The following is a 19,395-nucleotide window of genomic DNA, read 5'->3' on the forward strand; positions in this document are numbered from 1 at the left end:
ACACACAGCTCAGCTCCACCCTACTACCCCCTTCAGCAGATAGCCACAGCGTGCTGACCTCTCCCTTCCTTAGCCTTTATCGACTTGACATACCCAAGTACCTGCTTAAACCACCTAGTCATCTTCATGTCCAGATGTTATAAAGGATATTCTCATGCATTTTCCTGTTTGGTCTCGTTTTTTGTGGTTAGGTGCCATGTAATCCTCTCTTCCTGTTTGCTCCCTTGGGAGCACCATGGAACTTGGTGTGTAGAAGATGGTTGAAACAGGGCATGGAGTGTGACTCTTCCTTTGTGATCAGGTGAATGAGCTGGAAAAAAAAAAACCCTAAAATCAGAGAGTTGGAGCCCTCAAGATAAGAATCAGGAGACTTTTCTGACTTTTTCTCTAGCTTGCTGTGAAGCCTTGAGCAAATCACTGGATTTCTCTAAGCGTCAGTTTCCCCATTTGCAAAATATGGAAAGTATTCTCTATTTTGTCTGTGCCCCAGTGTTCTAATAAGAATCATAGTAAGTGATAGAGGTGAAATGCTTAGTAAAATCAATCACTCAGTCAATCTCTTTAAGAAAGTATAAGGGGTCAGAGGTACCCAGCATGAATATCAGGCCCATGCTAAAGCAGGAGGTTGGGAAGGAGGTCCAGTTTGGCTAAAGAGGTGAAAAGCTCACAGGCTACAAGCTGTGTGTGTGTGTGTGTGTGTGTGTGTGTGTGTGTGTGACATAGGCCTGGGTACTATTTCAGTTTTGTTTAGGACTGTGGTTTGTTCTGGAAAAGTCTTGACGTCACACAAGAAAATGCCTGCCACCAAAAAATACAAGTGAAGGAGGAAATGAGACAAAAGTTTAGGAAAGGGAAGAAGCCAAGAGTAAAGTTTGGGCACAAAATACATGCAGTGGGAGTTTGTACACTTGACAGATCTGGCCTGAGGTTCTTGACAGTCAGTGCAGAGAGAGGCACAGTTAAGTGCTTAATGTCTATAAGACAGATGTCAACAAGATGCTCAGAAGTATAAATTTCTGACCCCAAAGCCAGAAAATTTCCCCCCAGGAGAACTCATAAAGGAGACTCTGTGATATAATGAGCAGTGAGTGTCCCAGACAACAGGGTAAACACATTAAGTCCCAAGAGGCTGTATCTTATCATGCTCCTGATGGCCCAAGCTCAGTTCAGGGAGTGTAAGGGGGATTGAGGAGAAGACAATGTGGCCCATAACACACATGCGTTTATAAACCAACAGACTGGGGGGATGATATGCTGAGTTCCTAACAGTGAATAACAGCTTTTACTTCTTCTGGCTTTGGGAGGCAGTCAGACATGCACATGTGTGTACATAGAGTCACACACACGCACACACTCACTGGATCATATTGTGTGTTCCCAATTTCAGGCCTCTCTAGGCTCAGCTACCCCTCTGAGGAAGCCTCTCTAGCTCCTAGCTGGAGGCTGACTAGAAGGAGATCCTGGGTTCCCAAGGATTCTTCTCAGCCAGGCTGGGTGAGGGGGGATTCCCGTTACAGGCAATGGGGCTATCTCACTTGACTTCCTACCTACTACTTGGAACTCCAGAATACCTCCAAGCTCAACCCCTTCACTCTATACAAAAGAAAGCCAGAGCCCCAAAGGAGACCGTCTCCTGCTGGGGACACTGTCTGCTGGAGATCACAGAGGATGGGGCTGAGGCTGAGCTCCAGGCTCTCCTGATTCTCACTCCAGTGCCCTACGCTGTTGCCGCGGAGAAAAATCAAACTGGGATCTCATTCTGGGAAGAAAAATCTCATAAGATAATTCCTCACTGGAGCGATGGAATGGCTTTACATTATATAATTTTATTCAAACTGATACGGGCCAATAAATATCAATGTGTGTGTGTGTTTGCTGTCTTAAAACATTTTAATGTTTAAAACATGATTTACAAATGCTGCTGAGGATGTCTAGAATTTGATTTACTGCATAGTATTGAATGTTTATACTTGCTCCTTACAGTGATTCTTGCCAAGGAGCCATTTTATCTACAGGAATAATAAATAAGTCAATATGTGGATGGTTGTGCACATTTTCCCCATATGCAGTGGTACTGGGTAGATGTCATTTTGCACACAAGCACTCAAAAGGTAAACTTGAAAGAGACACATGGATCCCTGAAGTTCAAAGTTTGGCCACTTGTCAAGATGAGATCATTAATCTTGACTTCAACCAAAAAGCCAAAGTGAGCAAGCCTAGCTCTTAGGTGACATTTGGGCGTTGGGAATCATGAATCCAGACCCACGTAGCGGCACTCAGCCATATGCGTGTATTTGTTCATTCATTGATTCATTCACTCATTCGACAAGTATTTACTAGACATCTATGATTCATTCAATAGCTTAAACATGGTGTAGGTTTTCTTCGTGGACACTTAGAGATAACGGATATAAATTACCCCCGCTTATATTTATATATAAAGTGCTTAAGGCCCTTGAAATGATTTTTCTCGTCATACTTTAATCCTCACAAAAAATCCTATTAGATGGTGAGGGTGTGGAAGAGCCAGGTTAGCTGAGTGGAAGTAAAGATGTTCCTTCTGTTTACTTGTGTCTATTGTCCTCCTGCCGTCAGTTATGGAAATCATACGTGTCTAGTGCCTAAAGGAATACAGGAATATTCAAGAAGAATGTGAGAAAGTACTGTGTAGCCCGACTTCTGGAGACATCTACACACTGGGCTATAGATTTGTTCAGGAGGATATGCATATGCCTATGTTTGTATATACGGTTCTATGTACGATGTGATTTCTTTTCCCTACGAAAGTGAGATTGTGCTGTAATACAATTCCGCAACCTGGTCTGCTTCTGTCGAATGCCATCTCCCGAGGGCGGCAGTTTGTCTGTACACATCAGCCACCTCAGTGTGTACAGATCCAGCTTGCTTTTGCTCATGCCTCTGTCATTTTTCCTTGCACAGGTACAGGATGTTCCTTTCAGTTTATTCAGCCTTTCCTCTCTTTCTCTCTCGTAGGTCGTTGGTCTTCTCTTGCCCAACCAGACACTGGCATCCACTGTCTTCTGGCAGGTAACAGCCCTGGCGACAGAGGGCTTCTGAAGGGAGGGCCCACAAATGCTGGTTATGACTCCTCGCCCCAGTGTCTCCCATCCAGGCCCCTCAGGGAAAGCCACCCCTTTCTCCCCCTCTCTGACCCAGAAGCCACTGGGGGGACTTCAGATGCTGCTGAGCAGCCCCCAGTGGCTCACGCCTAGGCCATTTTATGTGACTAATTTTTGCACGAGGGGAGGACGGCTTGCTTGTGGCCGCCCGCTGCTCCTTGGCTGCTTGTCCGAAGGCCTGTGACCTCGAGGCCCTCAGCGTCATTTTGATATAAGCCCCACTGAGATCTGTGGGGAAGGTAAACCCACCACCCACCCCAAGGTAGCAAGGTGGGTGGGAGAATATCATGGACCCTCCACGTAGAGTCTGGGCTGTGGCTCCCTGAAAACAGCTGAAGCTCTGTGTGTGTGTGTGTGTGTGTGTGTGTGTGCGCACAGAAAGCGAGTCAGGAAGAAAACTGGTCTGCCTTCAGGAAGAAATGTCACAGTCTTCCCTGAATAAAACTCCTAACCATGCCCACATCTGGACACCAGGCTGGGATACTTTTCAAAGAGGTCTGCGGCCGTCAGTAATTCCAGGGGCTACATGCCCACTTTCTGCCCTGTAAGGAATATAATAAGGATTAATGTGTCAGAGGCAGTGAGGCCCGTTTGGGGCAGTGAACGCCATAATTCCAGGAGAGGTGACCCTCTCTGTACTGGGATGAACTCCCAGCATGGGCGGGACCAGTGTCCTGGTTTGGCAGCCACTGAGGGGTGTCCTGGGTTTTCAGCGGTAATGCTGGCACAGCCCCAGGCAAACTGCAACCGTTGGCCGTGTTGACCTGTGAGACGGACAGAACCACCCGTGAGCTGGACACAATGTCCCACTGTCTTTCTGGAGGCCGTGGCCTCCCGGGCTCCAGGCCTGGCTTCCACACCTCCTCTGACTTCTCCTCTCCCCTCTTGCCTTTTAGTGGCTGAACCAGAGCCACAATGCTTGCGTCAACTATGCAAACCGAAACGCTACCAAGGTGAGCAGCACAGACCACCGTGGCCGAGAACAGGCTGGGGTGACCCATAACTTCCCTCCAGCGTGGCAGGCTTCTTCCTCTGAGTGGAGCATTGTGCTCCTCCAAGCACCTTATTTAAACTGCCAGCCCTTCAGGAAGGGCCCCACTGGGGAGAGGCTTGTGCACATGAAGTGAAGAAGGCCCATAAAATGGGAATGTGCTGGAGGCGGTGAGAGAGATGAGCTCTGTTGGCTTCAGAATCCTCCTTGGGCAACTCTTATCCATCCCCAGATCTTGGATTAGGACGGCAATGGCCACATGGGGGACTGAATTCCCCTGAAGCTTCCTCCAAGCTTGCCTGCAAGCTGCGTGGGTGCCCCCAGACTGTGGGCTGCAAAGCTGAAGGGCTGCTCTTCAGGGGCGAGGGGTCTGAGGGGACTTGCACCTCTTCCCCAAAGTCTCCTGCGCTCCTGGGACAAGCTTAGGGTGGAAGCCCCATCACCCTTCTCTTGTCCAGGAAGGGGCTGCGCCCCAGCTTTGCTGGCAAGGCTGTCTCTCCTGCGCTTCTGTCCAAAGGCGGCAAGAGGAGAAGAGGAGTCTAGGTCCCCTTGGGGGGCCTGTCAGTTTGGGAAGGAGAGGGTGTGGACATTCTCTAACCTTGGGGAGAGACGGGGGAGGGTTAGGGACTGCGCCTGGGTGGTAGGAACTTTGGGACACCCCACACCCCATCCAAACCTTCAGTCCACATCTCATGTGTATGATCCACACCTGTGCATCTCTGCTTGGATGGCCCTCGTGTGCCTTGAACCAAACATCTCCAAAATAACAGAGCATAGTTAAAGGCAAGTTCCTCAGCTCTTCTTTAATTTTATTATGTTGCAGCTTGGGTTACATTTTTCCTTAGAAACATTGAGCAGCCGTCCTCTATTGGCATGGAAGCCCGGTTGCCTCATGGGTTAAGGCCGGGAGAGCCAGCCAGGCACAGCCATCCGGGATACTGCCCTTTCCAGTGAGGCAGCCCTCCAGCTGCCCGCAGCCCACTTCCGGCTTGCATCCTCCCTACACTGGACATGCTGGGCCCAGCTGAACATGACCCCGGTTGGCCCTTGCTGTTGTCTACATCCAGCCAGCAGTATCTGCCCATGAGCTCTCTAGAACAGGGCAAACATGCAGTGGGCCCCTTCAGCATCTCCCCGGATGTCGCTGCCCTGTATTTCCATGTATGGAGCTGTGCTGAGGGAAGCCTGGATCCCTTCAGCTTCTGGAGGGATCCTTTCCTTCTCACCTGTTGGTGGGAAGGAATGTCTCTTGCAGGCTGGGGCTGTTTGCAAGGGTGGGGTGTGGCAGCTTTGGGCACCCAGTGGGCCTAGAACTCTGTCTCTGCCTTCCAGCCTTCTCCTGCGTCCAAGTTCATCCAGGGCTACCTGGGAGCTGTCATCAGTGCTGTCTCCATTGCTGTGAGTAACACTCTCCCCACTTCTCTGTCCCACTGCTCTGTGGCTGGCTCCCTCTCCCCAGCAGCTCTGGCCAGACCTGTCTGAGGTCAGGGCCAGGCAAGGGTGCGGGAGACAGAGGTTTGTGTGGGTGGGCCACCAGGTCAGGCTTCCTAGGCAGATGAGAGAGTAGATTCTGGTGAGAGGCACAAACTTTAATAGAGAATGCTCCAGATTTTGGAGAGCAGGTGCGGAGGTGAGGCTGTGCCCATGAGTGATGCAAAGGGCTGCACACTCCAGCGGAGGGCAGGACGTCTGTCCCTAGTGGGGTCGCTTTGCCCCAGCACCCTTCTCAGAGGAGCTCACTCTCAGTCATGTGGCTGATGCAGGAAGTGATGGGCTCAGGAACAGTTGTAAGGCTGGCCCAAATGCTGGCCCCCCCTTCGCTCTCCGTCCGAGCTCTCAGGGCACTACTGTCCCTTCTCTGAGGCCTTGGTCATGTGGTCACATGTCCAGTCCCTCCTGGAGGCCCTCCACAAGACAGGGCAATAATCTCGTTTGAATCCCACAGGACTTTGAGAATAGAGCAGCTATTAAGTAGGGAGGTTTGAAGACTGACCGTGTGAGTGTAAGGCTGGATCCTAGATGAGGGCTGAAGGCAGGTGACACAGCAGGGGTCTGGGCCAGAGCCAGAGTGGATCCATCTTACTCTCTAGATCCTAGCCGACTCTGGAGGGTGAAAATCACTTCACAGCTTTGTTATTTTATTCATCATGCAATAAATACATGCAATTGGTAAGAAAAAACTTACAAAACGCAAATTTACAAATTCACATATAATGAAAGAATTCACATATAATAATCTTTTTGTAAAACCCACTTTCCTTATCTTTCCCGTGTCATTAAATGTAATAATTGTTCACAGCTATGTACTAAACCCCTGGACCTCACACCATCATTCATTCCACTGCTCTGGGAAAGTAGGGATTGGGGACAGTTTTGAGATGGTTTCCTTTACTCTGTGGGCCACGCCCCCTCCAAATAACCTGTTGGGGAGTGATCCCCGCTTTATACCAATGTTGAGCTCCCTCCCTGCATCCTTGCCTTACCCCAAGCAAGGACATTGCCAGATCTGTTCAGGGGGCTCTCCACTATACTGCAAACCCCACCCTGGGGGTCCTCAACCCAGCAGAGACTTCATTTGGGGTCATGCAAACTGGCAGGCCCTGATTCTGGGGGGCTACTGGCAAAGGGAAGGGGCCCTTTTGAGAGAAGGAAAGGGACTCTGTCACCTCCTCCTTGCTCTTCATGACAAGAGGAGCTGATGGCTCTGCCCAGCTTAGCAGCTTGAAAATCCCATTTTCCTTGAGATTTAAGGGTGAAGTGGGGTGGAGCTGAGGGGAGGAAACCACATCAGGGACAAGGCCAAGCAGCCCTGACTGGGAAGGGCTTGAGTGAAGGGGACCACTGTCCCAGTGGGATGTCCTCCTTCTGGAGGCATGGGGCTCCAGGCTCATAGCACCCCCAGTCTTCACTGTCCCACCCAAAGGCCCTTCGGGCATTCCATCCCTCCCATCTCCTAGGATCTGAGCCAGCCCAGATTGTGGGGTGGGGGCTCTGACGCCCCAGCTGCTGTTCCTGGGGAGCGGGGGCCCTCAGGCTCTCAGAGCCAGGATCTTACCCTCAGGGACCGGAAGCGGCACACTGAGCTGTCACAGCCCCCAGGGGCTGTGCCCGTGCTCTGGACACCCTCCTTCCAACTCCCTGCCTAGCTGCAGAGCCCTCAAAGAGGCTTCTCCTGACCAGGCCGGCCCAGACTCTTCCCACACCCCCAAGTCCTAGCAGCTTCTGGCCTTCCCACACACTCAGTTACCCCCCGTGTCCTGTCCTGTCATTGTTCCATTGGATTACAAGCTAACCGGGGACAGGCCCCCACGGAGGGGGAGCGAGCACTGTTCCATAAATACTTGTTAATTAGGTTGCTGATTGATCGCTGGCCTCGGGAGGCCCCTCTCCGCCTAGATCCATGAGTCCCAGCCGTGGCGGCGTCCCTCTGCCTGACGTCTTCACACAGTGAGGGTCTAACTCCGGCAGATGGAGTGGAGTTTCTGACTTGGAAAATCTGCAGCTTGCTTGCTTTTCTTTTGTGTGTGTAAATCACAAAACCTCCAAAGAAAGAGGCTTTATTTTATTTTCCTTTCCCTTGTTCTCTGGAACCCTGGGCCCGCGGCCTCATTAACTGATCTCTGCTTCAATTAGTGACAAATCCCCTCCCAGGGAGAACCTGTTAGGAGGAGATGACCTGCAAACAAGTGTCACGGCCCCAGTGGTTGGCCCAGCTCTGGCATTAATTAAAACGAGTCCCTACAAGCAGGCGGCATGGATGGGGTGGGGGAGAGGGGCTGACAGGCTGAGGGCAAGTCCCAGGGACTAAGGACAAGCCGGAGTGGAGGCTAGGCCCTGAGAGTCCGGGTCTCCTCCCTGGACCTTTCCTCTCAGAGGAGCCAGAGCCCTGACCTTGGCCAGCAACCCCCCGAATCAAGGACTCTGGGTATGCATGGTCCCTGGAATGAAGTCTCGAGCTGGTTACGGGACCACCAGTGCAGGGGTAGCAGCCTTTTGGTGAACTCTCTAAATAGATTTGGCAATGTCTGGCTTCTTGCTCGAGAATAAAAAAGAAATTTTGTCTTAAGTTATTTTTGAAATCTAACAGTTTGCTGTCTTTTAACAAAGGAAGCCTCTGTCAGTCCTCACTGTATTTGAGTTTGGGGGTTCATGCTGAGTATTTCTGTGGTCAGCCCCCTTGGGCCCTGGCTACCCAAGGGCGAGACCCCCCTTCACGGGAGCGTGTGTAGCAGGCAGTGGGCAGGTGCAGGGGGGTCACTCCAGTTGGTGTGTCCTTCAAGACGCGGAGAGGAAAAGCTGAGAATATTCTGTGGTAGAACCAGAATTCTGATGAAGGTGACCCTTGGGTGTGGTGGTAAGTAGGGAAGGGGCCCCCAAGTCACCCAAGGCCAACTCTTCAGGACAGATTGGAGAGAGCTGAAGGCAGGGTGAGGGTTCTAAGTAGAGGGCACAGCACGTGGAGAGGACAGTAGGGACTGGAAGAAAATTTTTGAAAGGCTCTTTAGGTGTAATGGGGTTAGACCCACTCTCCGACTTCATGCTTCGTTCCTGCACCTGTGTGCTCTGGCCAAAGTCGAGCCAGCAGCGTATATTTGTCCCTGGTCCAGAGGCTCCTTGCTCCACCGCCTGCAAAACCATGGGTGGCTGGTTCTGTGGTTGAAGGCATACTTCAGAGTGTTCTTTGAGAGTGTACCTCAGGGTGTTCCCTGTGATCCAAGATGTACCTCAGGGTGTTTTCTGTGATCCAAGGTGTACCTCAGAGTGTTACCTGTGGTCCAGGGTATACGTCAGAATGTTCTCTGTGGTCAAGGGTGCAACTTGAATGTTCCCTGTGATCCAGGGTGTACCTCAGGGTATTTTCTGTGGTCTAGGCTGTATCTCAGAGTGTGCTCTGTGGTCTAGCATGTACCTCAGTGTTTCCTTTGATCCAGGGTATAACTCAGAGTTCTCTGTGGTCAAGGATGCACCTCGAATGTTCCCTATGATTCAGGGTGTACCTTACTTAGAGTGTTCTCTGTGATCCAGAATGTACCTCAGGGTGTTCTCTGTAGTTGAGGGTGTACTTAAGGATGTTCTCTGTGGTCAGGGTGAACCTCAGAGCTATGTGGTAAAGAGTATACCTCAGGGTGTTCTCTGTGATCCAAGGTGTATCTTAGAGTGTTCCCTGTGATTCAATATGTACTTCAGACTGTTCTCTGTGGTCAAGGGTGTACCTTGAATATTCCTTGTGATCCTGGGTACACCCCAGAGTGTTCTTTGTAATCCAGGGTATACTTACAGCTTTACTGTCTTTCTCTGGATCTAATGGAGGTAGGGACCATTAGCCTGAGAATCCCAGACCAGATGTTAACTCACTGCTTTCCTGTGACTGGCTTTCGGGTTGGAGGGCCCATTACATGGACCCTCTAGCAGAATCTGAAGTTTTCCAGAAGCCTGCAGATGGTGATATTGGCAGTGGTGAGTCCAACGTGAAGACTGGTTCTGCATCTATTCTATTCTGGGGAGGACAAGTTGTTGTTCCTTCCTGCGTGTAAGGGGTCTGATGTAACTGACTTTCTAGCAGGTGGCCAGCGGGTCCCTGCAGGGCATGGCTCAGGGGCAGGATTGGACTCTGTTGGTAGCAAACAAGCCTCTCAGCTGCACCTGATTGGCCTTTTAGCCTGTGTATGACTCTGTCCCAGCCACCTTGGCCCTTTGCTCCTGAGCCTGTCACCAAGCAGCAGGCCGTCTGGGGTTGCAGGACAATTGACTTCCATAGAGGGTCATGGGGTCCACTTGGTTACCAAGAGTTTATTCTACAACGAGCGCCCTCTGCTGGGCATTTTTGGCACTTCAAAGGTTCTTCCACCTGCCCCAGCCCTTCCTCCCCCCCCACCCCCAGCCATCTAGTTACATTATTATCCACCACCCAAGAGTAGATCTAATTTCTGAACCTCATGCCATCTCTCCTTTCAGGCATGCCCTCTCCTCCATTGTTCTCCAGGGCCCCTCGAATCCCCTTCCAGGTGCTAGTAGAGTCCTCAGCAGGCTACAGACAACCTGGTATTTCACACTTCTGAAGTTCTACTGAGCCTCCTCCTTCCTTATCTGGTTGCTTCCTACTTACCCTTCAGGTCTCAGTTAGGCATCCGCATTCTCAGAAACCTTCACCGCCTTGGGGCCACCCCCTCCTCCTGGGAGAGTGATGATCACGTGCTCAGGTGGACGTGGTCCCGTGTGTGCAATGCCTAGAACCGCAGAGCTGTGTTTGCTGAGGTGGAGAGCAGTGACCACACAAGACAGATCTCCCTCATGGTTCTTTTCTTCCTGCCTCAGAAATCACTCACATGATTCATTCTAGAATATTTATTAAGCACCTACTCATTTCCCCAGGCACCAGGAATTCAGTGAGGAGGAAGGGAGACACAGGCTCTGTACCCAGCACTTAGGGCCCTGCTGGTAGAGATGGATATTTAGTAAAGAGGCCACAGGTGAAAATATTTCTGTGCTGTTCAGTTTTTTTTTTAATTAAAAAAATTTTTTTTTTACAAATAGTTTGTTGTCAAGTTGGTTTCCATATAACACCCAGTGCTCATCCCCACAAGTGCCCTCCTCCATGCCCAGTGCTGTTCAGTTTTTAAATAATATAGATGTATTACTTTGATTCCCAACATTTTAACGAGGCAAATAAATATATGTGTTGAGGCTATGATAGGTACAGGGAAGGAAGAGTTCTGGGTTCTGTGAGAAACCATAAAAGGAGAGCCCCAAGTGAAGAGGGGGGGCTGTCTTACATTTAAGCTGAAAAGTGAGGAGGCCGAGGGAGGGCAGTGCTTGAAGGCCCTGGGGAGAGAGATGGTGGGGGCAGTGAGGGAGGGAGAGGAGAGAGAGAATTGGCTCATGGGAGGAGCCGGGCAACGGCAGGTGGCTGGCAAGCGGGGGCCCTGTGGGTCTCTATCTGCAGCGAGAAGCCACTGAAAGGCTAAAGCGAATTGATACCCATTTTTAGAAGATCGTTCTGGCTGCTGTGTAGAGAGTAGAGCAAGAGCGGAAGCAGGGAGCCGAGTTGGGAGGTGGGCAGTTGTCCAAGGAGGAGATGGGTGCTTAAGGTAAGCGGCAGGAGCAGAGACAAGCGGGTGCATTCAGGACTCCTGGGACACAGGACAGTTAGCCCTGCATGCCGGCTTGCATGTGCGGACGGAGAGGCTCCTGTCCAGGACGCCTCCTGGGTTTGGGGCAGAGGAGCTGCTGGGAGTGGCACAGGACAGGGTGTGGGTGAGGAAGAGCAAGGGAACCTTCATCTGGGGCGTGTGAAAGGGGAGCTAGATAAAGCCCTTCTAGATAAAGCTGGCCTGCGGGGGTTTGCAGGCATGGACTCGAGTGGAGGACACAGTCTGCATGCATTGCCCAAACCCCACCCCCGTGTCTCCTCTCCGGCCTCACAGAAAGGAGGCTGCTGGTGGCCTGGGAAGGACCTCAATGCTTAAGGAGACAGCTATCAGCTGCACAGCTCATGACACGGGAGACCTTGTGTCACAGAGCCCCTTATCCCACCTCGGGAGATTGTCAGGAAGCTAGTCTTCTCTCCTGTTCCTGCCAGCTGCCCATGGCAAAGCCACTGGCCTGGGAACCGGAGTTTGGAGAGAAGTGGCCAGAGAAGGTCCACTGCCCCTTAGGTCATTGCTGATGTCCCACGGGGTCCTAGGCGCTTGCTTCTCCCAGGACCCCTGTCTGCTGACCACAAGGGGTATTCGTGTGCAAAATCCTCACCCTGTTTGTTTTCCTCTGTGCCAAAATGGAGCCCCTGTTTGGTTAATTTCTATTTTGTGGCTTATTTTGAGGCTGTTAAAACAGACCCTGGGGGACCCTCAGCAGTGATTGTTCCATATCTCATTATCTTTCCCAAACCCGATTATTAGCTCAGATTTTTCTGATCGCTAGCTGCTGTTCGTGATGAGTTGTGTGCCATTAATGCCAGCTGGTTCCCTTAAACAGGACCCACCATGCCAGGGAAAATGAGCTGGCATTCAGAGCCACCAGCCACTTGGCTTTTTAATTTTAATGGGCTCCACCAAATGTTTCAGGCCAAAGGGTCCCTGAGGAATGCGAACAGACGGGCTCCCAACCCTGGTCTGCAGCCCACCCTGGATCCTTCCCAGGCTACGGCCATCCGTAGCTGCGGGGACAGTGAGGCCAGAGTTGGGGGCTGGAGCAGGAAGTTGGGGGCTGGAGCAGGAACGGAGTGAGTGGCCACTTTCCTCCCCTTTATTTGTACCTTCCTGCTATCAGGCTCATCATCAGCGGGTGTGCAGGGTGACCTCACCAGCTTCTAGTTCCCTACTTTTCTGGTCCCCAGCCCCTTCCCTGGCTCAGGCATGCTGGCCATGCTCAGGAATGAGCATGTTGGGAAGACCCCAGTGGGCTTCGGGGAAAGGGCAGGCCAGAGTGATCTGGAACCTAGGCATTGTTGTTTCTCTTCTTTCCCCCTCCCTACCCTGGATCCCCACCCAGAGTTGGGGGGACGGGCTGAAACACTTACTCCGGACTGTGCCAGCCCTAGCCAGAGGGAAAAACAGCCAGCCAGGGAGGCTTGAGGGCAAGTCTGAGTGTTTGCTACGACTAGTGGCCACTATTCCTTGTCCTCCGTTACGCTCCAACCCTGCCTGCCCCCAAGAGGCTGCCAGGGGAATGTCCCTCAGCTGCCTCTTGGCCTCCTGGAGGACTCCTCCAACACTTCCCGCATCTTTCCAAAAGAATGTGGGGGGTGGGGCTGCGGTTTGAACCCAGACTTTCTGTTTTATAGCTGGGGTGTGGGTGCAGGCAAGGCTGTATCAAGGGTCCTTCCTGACAGGAGCTGCCTTCCATTCATTTGGGCCTCAGCCCCAAGGTGGTCATTTCAGGACAGCTTTTGCTAAGCAAACAACAAGTTTTAAATGGCACTTTAGACATTAAAGCATCCTTCATTGAGATGGAAGATACATGGAAAGTAAAGAGCCTATTGAAGGGCAAAGCTTTGGAATTAGCAGACCCCTAGGTTTCAAATCCTAGCTTTACCTACCTCATAATAGCTGTGTGTCCCTGGGTAAAGTTACTTAACTACTCTGGACCTACCTGAACTTCTTTGAATCTATTAAAAGGAGCAACATACCTATTTAATTTATTTTTTTAATGTTTATTTATTTTTGTGAGTGGGGAAGGGCAGAGAGACAGGGGGCAGAGCATCTGAAGCAGGCTCTGTGCTGACAGCAGAGAGCCTGATGCAGGGCTCAAACTCACGAAGCACAAGATCATGACCTGAGCCAAAGTCAGATGCTTAACTGACTACGCCATCCAGGTGCCCCATACCTATTCAGTTTAGGCATTTCCTGTGATGTGCTCAGCACATGGCCCGGCACTTCGCTGTGCCCCTTTCCTTCTCTTCTCCATCAGCAACACCCGTTGTGTGTCATCCTGTCTCCCTGCAGACTTTCCCACTCTGCACTCTGTCGGAACCTGTCCCTGGCCTTTGGGGGGAGGGGGTCACAGAAATAGACAGTCACTCAGTACTGAGAGCTGGGGATACCTGGATTTGGCGAGTTCCATCTGTGCGGCAGGGCGGCAGGGCCCGGTGTAGGCTGGCAGCTCCCTGGCCTGCCCTGCCATACCAGCGAAGTGTGTCCAAGCTGCCTCGCATCTCCCTGACTCCCAGCCTTCCCTTGAGCAAGCAGAAAGGACAAGGATGAGACTCTGAGGATCAGCCTGAGGTTTCAAATATAGACCAGAGGCCCAAGAGCCCAAGCTGGGTCTGCCTGGGAACATTCTGGCTCTATGAGGTCCTGGGCTACCCAGGGGCGGACAGGTTGGCATTTCCTGTCTTCTAAGGTCACCGTGCTATTCTTGCTTTGACTGCTGCAGTCCCCGTTCCCAAGGCTCTGCAGCTTCTCCAACAACTCGGAAGGTTGAGGCCAGAGCTGGGGCTGCGGGTGCAGGGTGGCCTGGTGGCGACCAGGTGTGCCAGAGCTGAGGGCAGGCTCCCCAAGCCCCCGCTGCCCCTCCTCCCAGGAAAGATCTACAGGGCAGGTCTGGCTCTGGCCTCCGTTGGGGGAAGCGGTGGCCTCTATACACCTGTTTCTGGTCTGGTCACATGCGTCTAGCCTTCTCTCTCTCCATGCCTGTGCTTGTGCTGTTTTCCCCACCAAAATTCTCTTTCCTCTGCCCTGCCTAACCCCACCTTTCCTTCCTCCAAGAAACTGCCCTTCCAGCCTTTGTTGATCTCCATCCATTCATTCGTTGGTTCATGCATTTATTCCTCAATCACCGGTTGATCGAACAAGTACTACGTGCCATCCACTGTCCTGAATGCTGGGTACACAAACATGAAAAAGGCATGGTCCACCTTCACAGTCCAGCTGAGACTTCACATCCATGAGCCATGAACTGAGTGCTAGGAAGGAGGGACCGGGGATATGTGAGGGAGCACCTTCCTGCCTGGTATAGGCAACATTCTTACATAACTTCATTTCTTTAGATCTCTTTATGCTCCAAGCTCATGCGAAACACTTTATGTACATCCCTTTTTTTTTTTAAGCTTATTTATTTATTTTGAGAGAGAGAGAGAGAGTGTGTGTGTGTGTGCATGTACATGTATACGCGTGTAGAGGAGGGGCAGAGAGACAGGAGAGAGAGAATACCAAGCAAGCTCCATGGTCATTGTGGAGCCTGACGAACACAGGGCTTGATTCCACAACCATGAGATCATGACCTGAGCTGAAAACAAGCGTCAGACGCCCAACCCACTGAGCCACCCAGGAGCCCTACATACATTCTTGTAATAGCCCTGGGATGTTATAGATATCACCATCCCTTTTTATAGACAAGGTAACTGAGGAAGGAGAACATTCAGTGACTTCCACTGTTAGTAATTCACTGGAGGTGGAGCTCAGAGGTAGGCCTTAAAGAGCAGATGTGGACTGAGTAGAGAAGGAAGGCATTTGGGTCACAGGGACCAGCATGGGCAAAGCCTCAAGACCAGAAAGCTCCCCTAGCATCTGGGGAGCAGTAAACTGGATTCCCAGAAGGAGAATGTGGGGCGTTGGGGAGTAGGGAAGCTGTGTGAAGGAGATGGCACCTTTCCTCATGGGGAGGAGCTGGTCATGGTAGACATGGTTGGACCATGTGTTCTAGAAGGATAGAGGATAACATGACAGATGGAATAGAATGGGGAGTGCCCAAGGTGAAGGCAGGTGGGGGGGGCCCAGTGTCCCAGGCTGGGTGAGGGGAACGGGATCTACGTGAAGAGGACAGTGAGCCCAGGATGTTGTCCACTGCTCCGCCATCCTGCTCTGGGCTGCTCTACTTAGCTCCGCAGTCACCTGCGGGCAGGTGTGTGGATCTCTGTCTCCTGAGCTCTTGAGGTTAGGCTCGTGCCTAAGCCCATAGCAGGGCCTCCAAAAGGGGGTGTCTAGAGGCTGAGGTGGGAATGAAGGTTCACATACTTCATTTACTTGCAGATTATGTGTTCTTCTAACAGCAATCTTTCCTTTTTCCCTCCTAAAAGAGGTTGTGTGCATGTGTGTGTGTGTGTGTGTGTGTAGCTGTCCCCTCACTCTCTTCTTCATGGGCTGGTTAACTGGGATGACTGGGCAGTGATGCTTTGACTAGTGACACCAGAGCCTGGCAGCTCCACGTGACGTGGAGGATTTGGGGTCTTGGTGCAGCTTTAGGGGAAGACAGTGCTACTCGCTCTGTGCTCCTGCCCCAGCCTGCACTGCTACCACCCCCCCTCCCCGCCCACAAGCTGCTGCAGCACCATGCACTTTCTTTTTTCTCTTTCTAAGGTGGGCCTTAATGTCCTGGTTCAGAAAGCCAACAAGTTCACCCCAGCCACCCGTCTTCTTGTCCAGAGATTTGTGCCATTCCCCGCTGTAGGTAAGACTTGCACTGTGCAAAGGTGTGCGCAGGTGTGTGCAGGTATGTGTGTGTCACACCTGGGTGTGCGGGGCTGCAGGGCTCTTGGGGAGCTGAATGCCTTTCCGGGCCTCTATGGACATGGGGGTCTCCTGTTGGGGGCAACTGGAGCAAAATATGTGTAGACAGAAGTAAGGGTGACAGATGCACTGCTGACAAGCTCTGCAACCAAGATTCTGCTTTTAGCACAGGGATTCTTAACCTGGGACTGCAATCCCCCACAGAACCAGTAGAGAGAATGCAGGGGATCCTATGAAGTTGGCTGGGGAAAATACCTACACTAGCCTCTCGCTGAAATTTAACATTTCCTTCCACTGGGAATGTAGGCAGCAAACCACAAGCAAGAACTGTGACTTTGTCACCAATAGAAATCACAGATACTTTCACATCCCATTACAGTTGTTACAGAGATTTTAAAATACAGTTTATGTGCAACACTAACTCAAAATTATGATATTTATTAAATTCACTGGTAGGTCTTGTGTTTTAATTCATTAGTTAAAAAGCATACCTATGACTATATCACAATTGAAAAAATATTTTGATAATGTATTCCAATATAATCCCTTTATTTTTTTGATGTTTATTTTTGAGAGAGAAAGAGCATGAGTGGGGAGTGGGCAGAAGGAAAAGGGGACAGAGGATCTGAAGCGGGCTCTGCACTGACAGCAGTGAGCCCGACGTGGGGCTCGAACCCACGAACCATGAGATTATGACCTGAGCTGAAGTCGGACACTCAACCGACTTGGCCACCCAGGCGCCCATCCAGTATAATNTGTAGAGCAGAAGGGGGCCTTCATGGTGAGGGACGGTCCTGAAAGGGCCTGTGTGCCCTGTGCTCAGAGGCCACACCCTTACTCCCTCCCTCCTGGCCAGGCTGGGAATCCAGACTCAGGGAAGTAGGCTCTCAGATGCCAGCTGCTTCTTCCCACTGCCCTGCCCAGCGAGTTCTGCCCTGTTCCAGCCTGCAGTCTGGGAGGCTGAAAGGACACCTCTCTTCACTGGGCCCCCCGTGCTGCCCAAGAGAGAGGCCTGAGACTCTGGGCACAGGACACCTCATTCCCCCACCTGACTCCCCTGCTTTTACCCCTCTCTGGCTTTGGACCAGACCCCACTTCAGCCCCTTCCCTCTGGAATATTTGTGACAGACATTGCAGGCTTCCTCTGGGTTTGTAGGGGCTCCACAGCTCTCCACATTTCCCCCAGCATACCTCTGTTCCCTCACTCCCCACATTCTCTCTCTGGGAGGATCCAAGGCAGGGCGAACCATCCCCATTTCACAGAAGAAAAAATTCAGACTCTCTGAGCTGGCCACCACCCAGGCCATGAAGGCCCAGCCCAGGCTACTTCAAGCCCACTTGGATAACCCTTCACCCAAACAGCCAAGAAACTGAGGGATGTGGTCCAGGGGCACCCCAGGAGCCCCCCACCTCCAGGTTCACTCTGGTTTCTCAGCCAGGGTTGCAGGTGTGTGCGTGCACGCATGTGTGCTGAGTACGGGGGGAGCCCCAAGGATGCTCCCTGAGCCCTTCGCTCCCTCACGGTGGATTCAGAGGCTTGCTGTGCCCTGGTCCACAGCAGCAATCATGTGGGAAATCTCAGTTTCTATTTATACATGGAGATGTTAGGAAAGACGGTGAGCCCAGGAGCATGTGTGCTGGCATCAGAATCGATTGGGGACTGGTAATTAATTTGTTTAGACCTTAATTAATTCTCCAGTTCTTTCTTATTTGTGGACTGTCACGCTTAATTGTGTTCAGGAGCTCGAGCTCGGAGCAGGCCCTCCATTAATTGATGGTTGCTGTGAGGTGGGAGTTAATGGTTTGGGAAGCTGGGCAAACAGCATTGGAAAAACAACCCCGCCCCCAGGTCCTCCCGCCAGTCTCCACGAGCAGAGTCCATTCCAGGGCACACAGGCCCCACAAACAGCCTTCTCGTGAGGCCATGGGCTGGGAGCTAGCAGGAGTGGCCAGTGGGGGGCATGCAAGGTCACGGATGCCGTGACGGGGGCACTGGTGAGGGGACCGGGCACACCTCGTCAGGAATGCTTGGGCAGGGCCTTTAGCCAGGGGCCGAGAGGTGGGGATCTCCAGGTGGCACCTGGCAAGCGAATCTCTGTACCAGGCTCTGCGTACGTGTGTGCAGGAGTCAGGGTGGGAAGCCCTGAAGGTCACCCCACCCCCATCTGCTTGACTGAATCCGCACCCAGCAGGGGACAAGACCCCCATGTGGGCTTTGAGCTCCCTCGCGGGAGGCCGGAGCCTCAGCCCCAGCCAGCCGACTCCTTCACGGGGTAATAACCATCCCGTACGGGCCAAAATGCCAGCCTCATCATCCCTTTGCCGGGAAACGCCTTCCTGCGCTGTCTACAGCAGTCCCCTACATTAAATGTCACAGCTGATTTCATCACCAGGAAAAAAATCTCTGTGTTCACCAGGGAGTCCGTTCTTCAGGATGTCTGGGCAGTGCCTGGGAGAAGGTCTTCTGTTCACACGTCTGCCCGCACCCCACCTCCTTGCTCCGCTTCACCCCCAGGTCACATGGGTCTTGGTGTCCTTGATTTCCCCTTTACTGTTCCTCCCTTGGTGTTCAAGCCTCCCTGCTTGCCTCGTCGGGGAGGTGGCCACGGCAGTGTGCCCGAGCCCCGAGGGTTGGTCCTGACCTCCTCAGTGCCTCATTCCCTGAGGTGCACCTGTGTCAGATGTGTCCTGGGCCTCATGACGTGTGTCCCTTCCATCCAGGCCAGTGATAATGTGGTGTCCCAGCCCTTCGGCTCCTCTGGTCCTTTCCTTGTCCTGGTCCATGCCCATACTTCTTTGGAGCTGTGGTGAATCTTTGACCTCCTGTCTGCCTCTCTCACTGGCCCCAGGCCTTTGCACACGGCCCTATTTGCTTGGACTCTCCACTCTTCCTATTACCTCAGCCCCCATCCTCTGCCTTCTCTTGGCTGCCAGGCCTTCATCTCTTGGCTCAGAGACCACCTCCACCAAGAAGCCCTCCCTGGTAGGCCCAATCATGGCTAGACCACAGCACCCTGTGTGTGTCTATGTGTGACCTGGAATTGCCTGGGTTTTTTTTTCTGAGTCTGCCTCCTCTATCAGACTGTGAGCTCCCCAAGATGGGGACTGGATCTCATTTATCCCCAACCCCCAGGCTCTCTCTGCTTGGCACACAGTGTTCAATGTGGGTTTGTTCAGTGAATGCTTTGACAGAAAGTCTTTGAATTTGGGCACCCATAGTGGAGGCCCACCAGGATGACATAGGTGACCACATTCTGTGGCTGCTTGGAGATTTATTCTGTGTTGCTGGTTTTTTTTTTTTTTTTCATTTTTAAGATTG

The 19,395-nt window shown here is 52.0% G+C and overlaps 1 protein-coding gene across 4 annotated transcripts in view; it reads left to right on the forward strand.

The window, feature by feature from the left end:
- The window catches only part of SFXN5 (sideroflexin 5), a 114,051-nt gene that overhangs the window by 59,940 nt on the left and 34,716 nt on the right, over nucleotides 1-19,395 (forward strand). For 3 of the 4 annotated variants that reach the window (XM_077766291.1, XM_077766294.1, XM_077766292.1), the window contains 4 exons: nucleotides 2,995-3,048; nucleotides 4,037-4,093; nucleotides 5,464-5,529; nucleotides 15,927-16,017. In XM_077766291.1, the coding sequence (XP_077622417.1) occupies nucleotides 2,995-3,048; nucleotides 4,037-4,093; nucleotides 5,464-5,529; nucleotides 15,927-16,017 (268 nt within the window). The remainder of the gene's footprint in view (nucleotides 1-2,994; nucleotides 3,049-4,036; nucleotides 4,094-5,463; nucleotides 5,530-15,926; nucleotides 16,018-19,395) is intronic. The other variant, XM_077766293.1, reaches the window with a different exon arrangement.

The sequence above is a fragment of the Crocuta crocuta genome, unplaced genomic scaffold (assembly GCF_008692635.1).
Source record: "Crocuta crocuta isolate KB4526 unplaced genomic scaffold, BGI_CrCroc_1.0 scaffold113, whole genome shotgun sequence".
Classification (NCBI taxonomy): domain Eukaryota; kingdom Metazoa; phylum Chordata; class Mammalia; order Carnivora; family Hyaenidae; genus Crocuta; species Crocuta crocuta.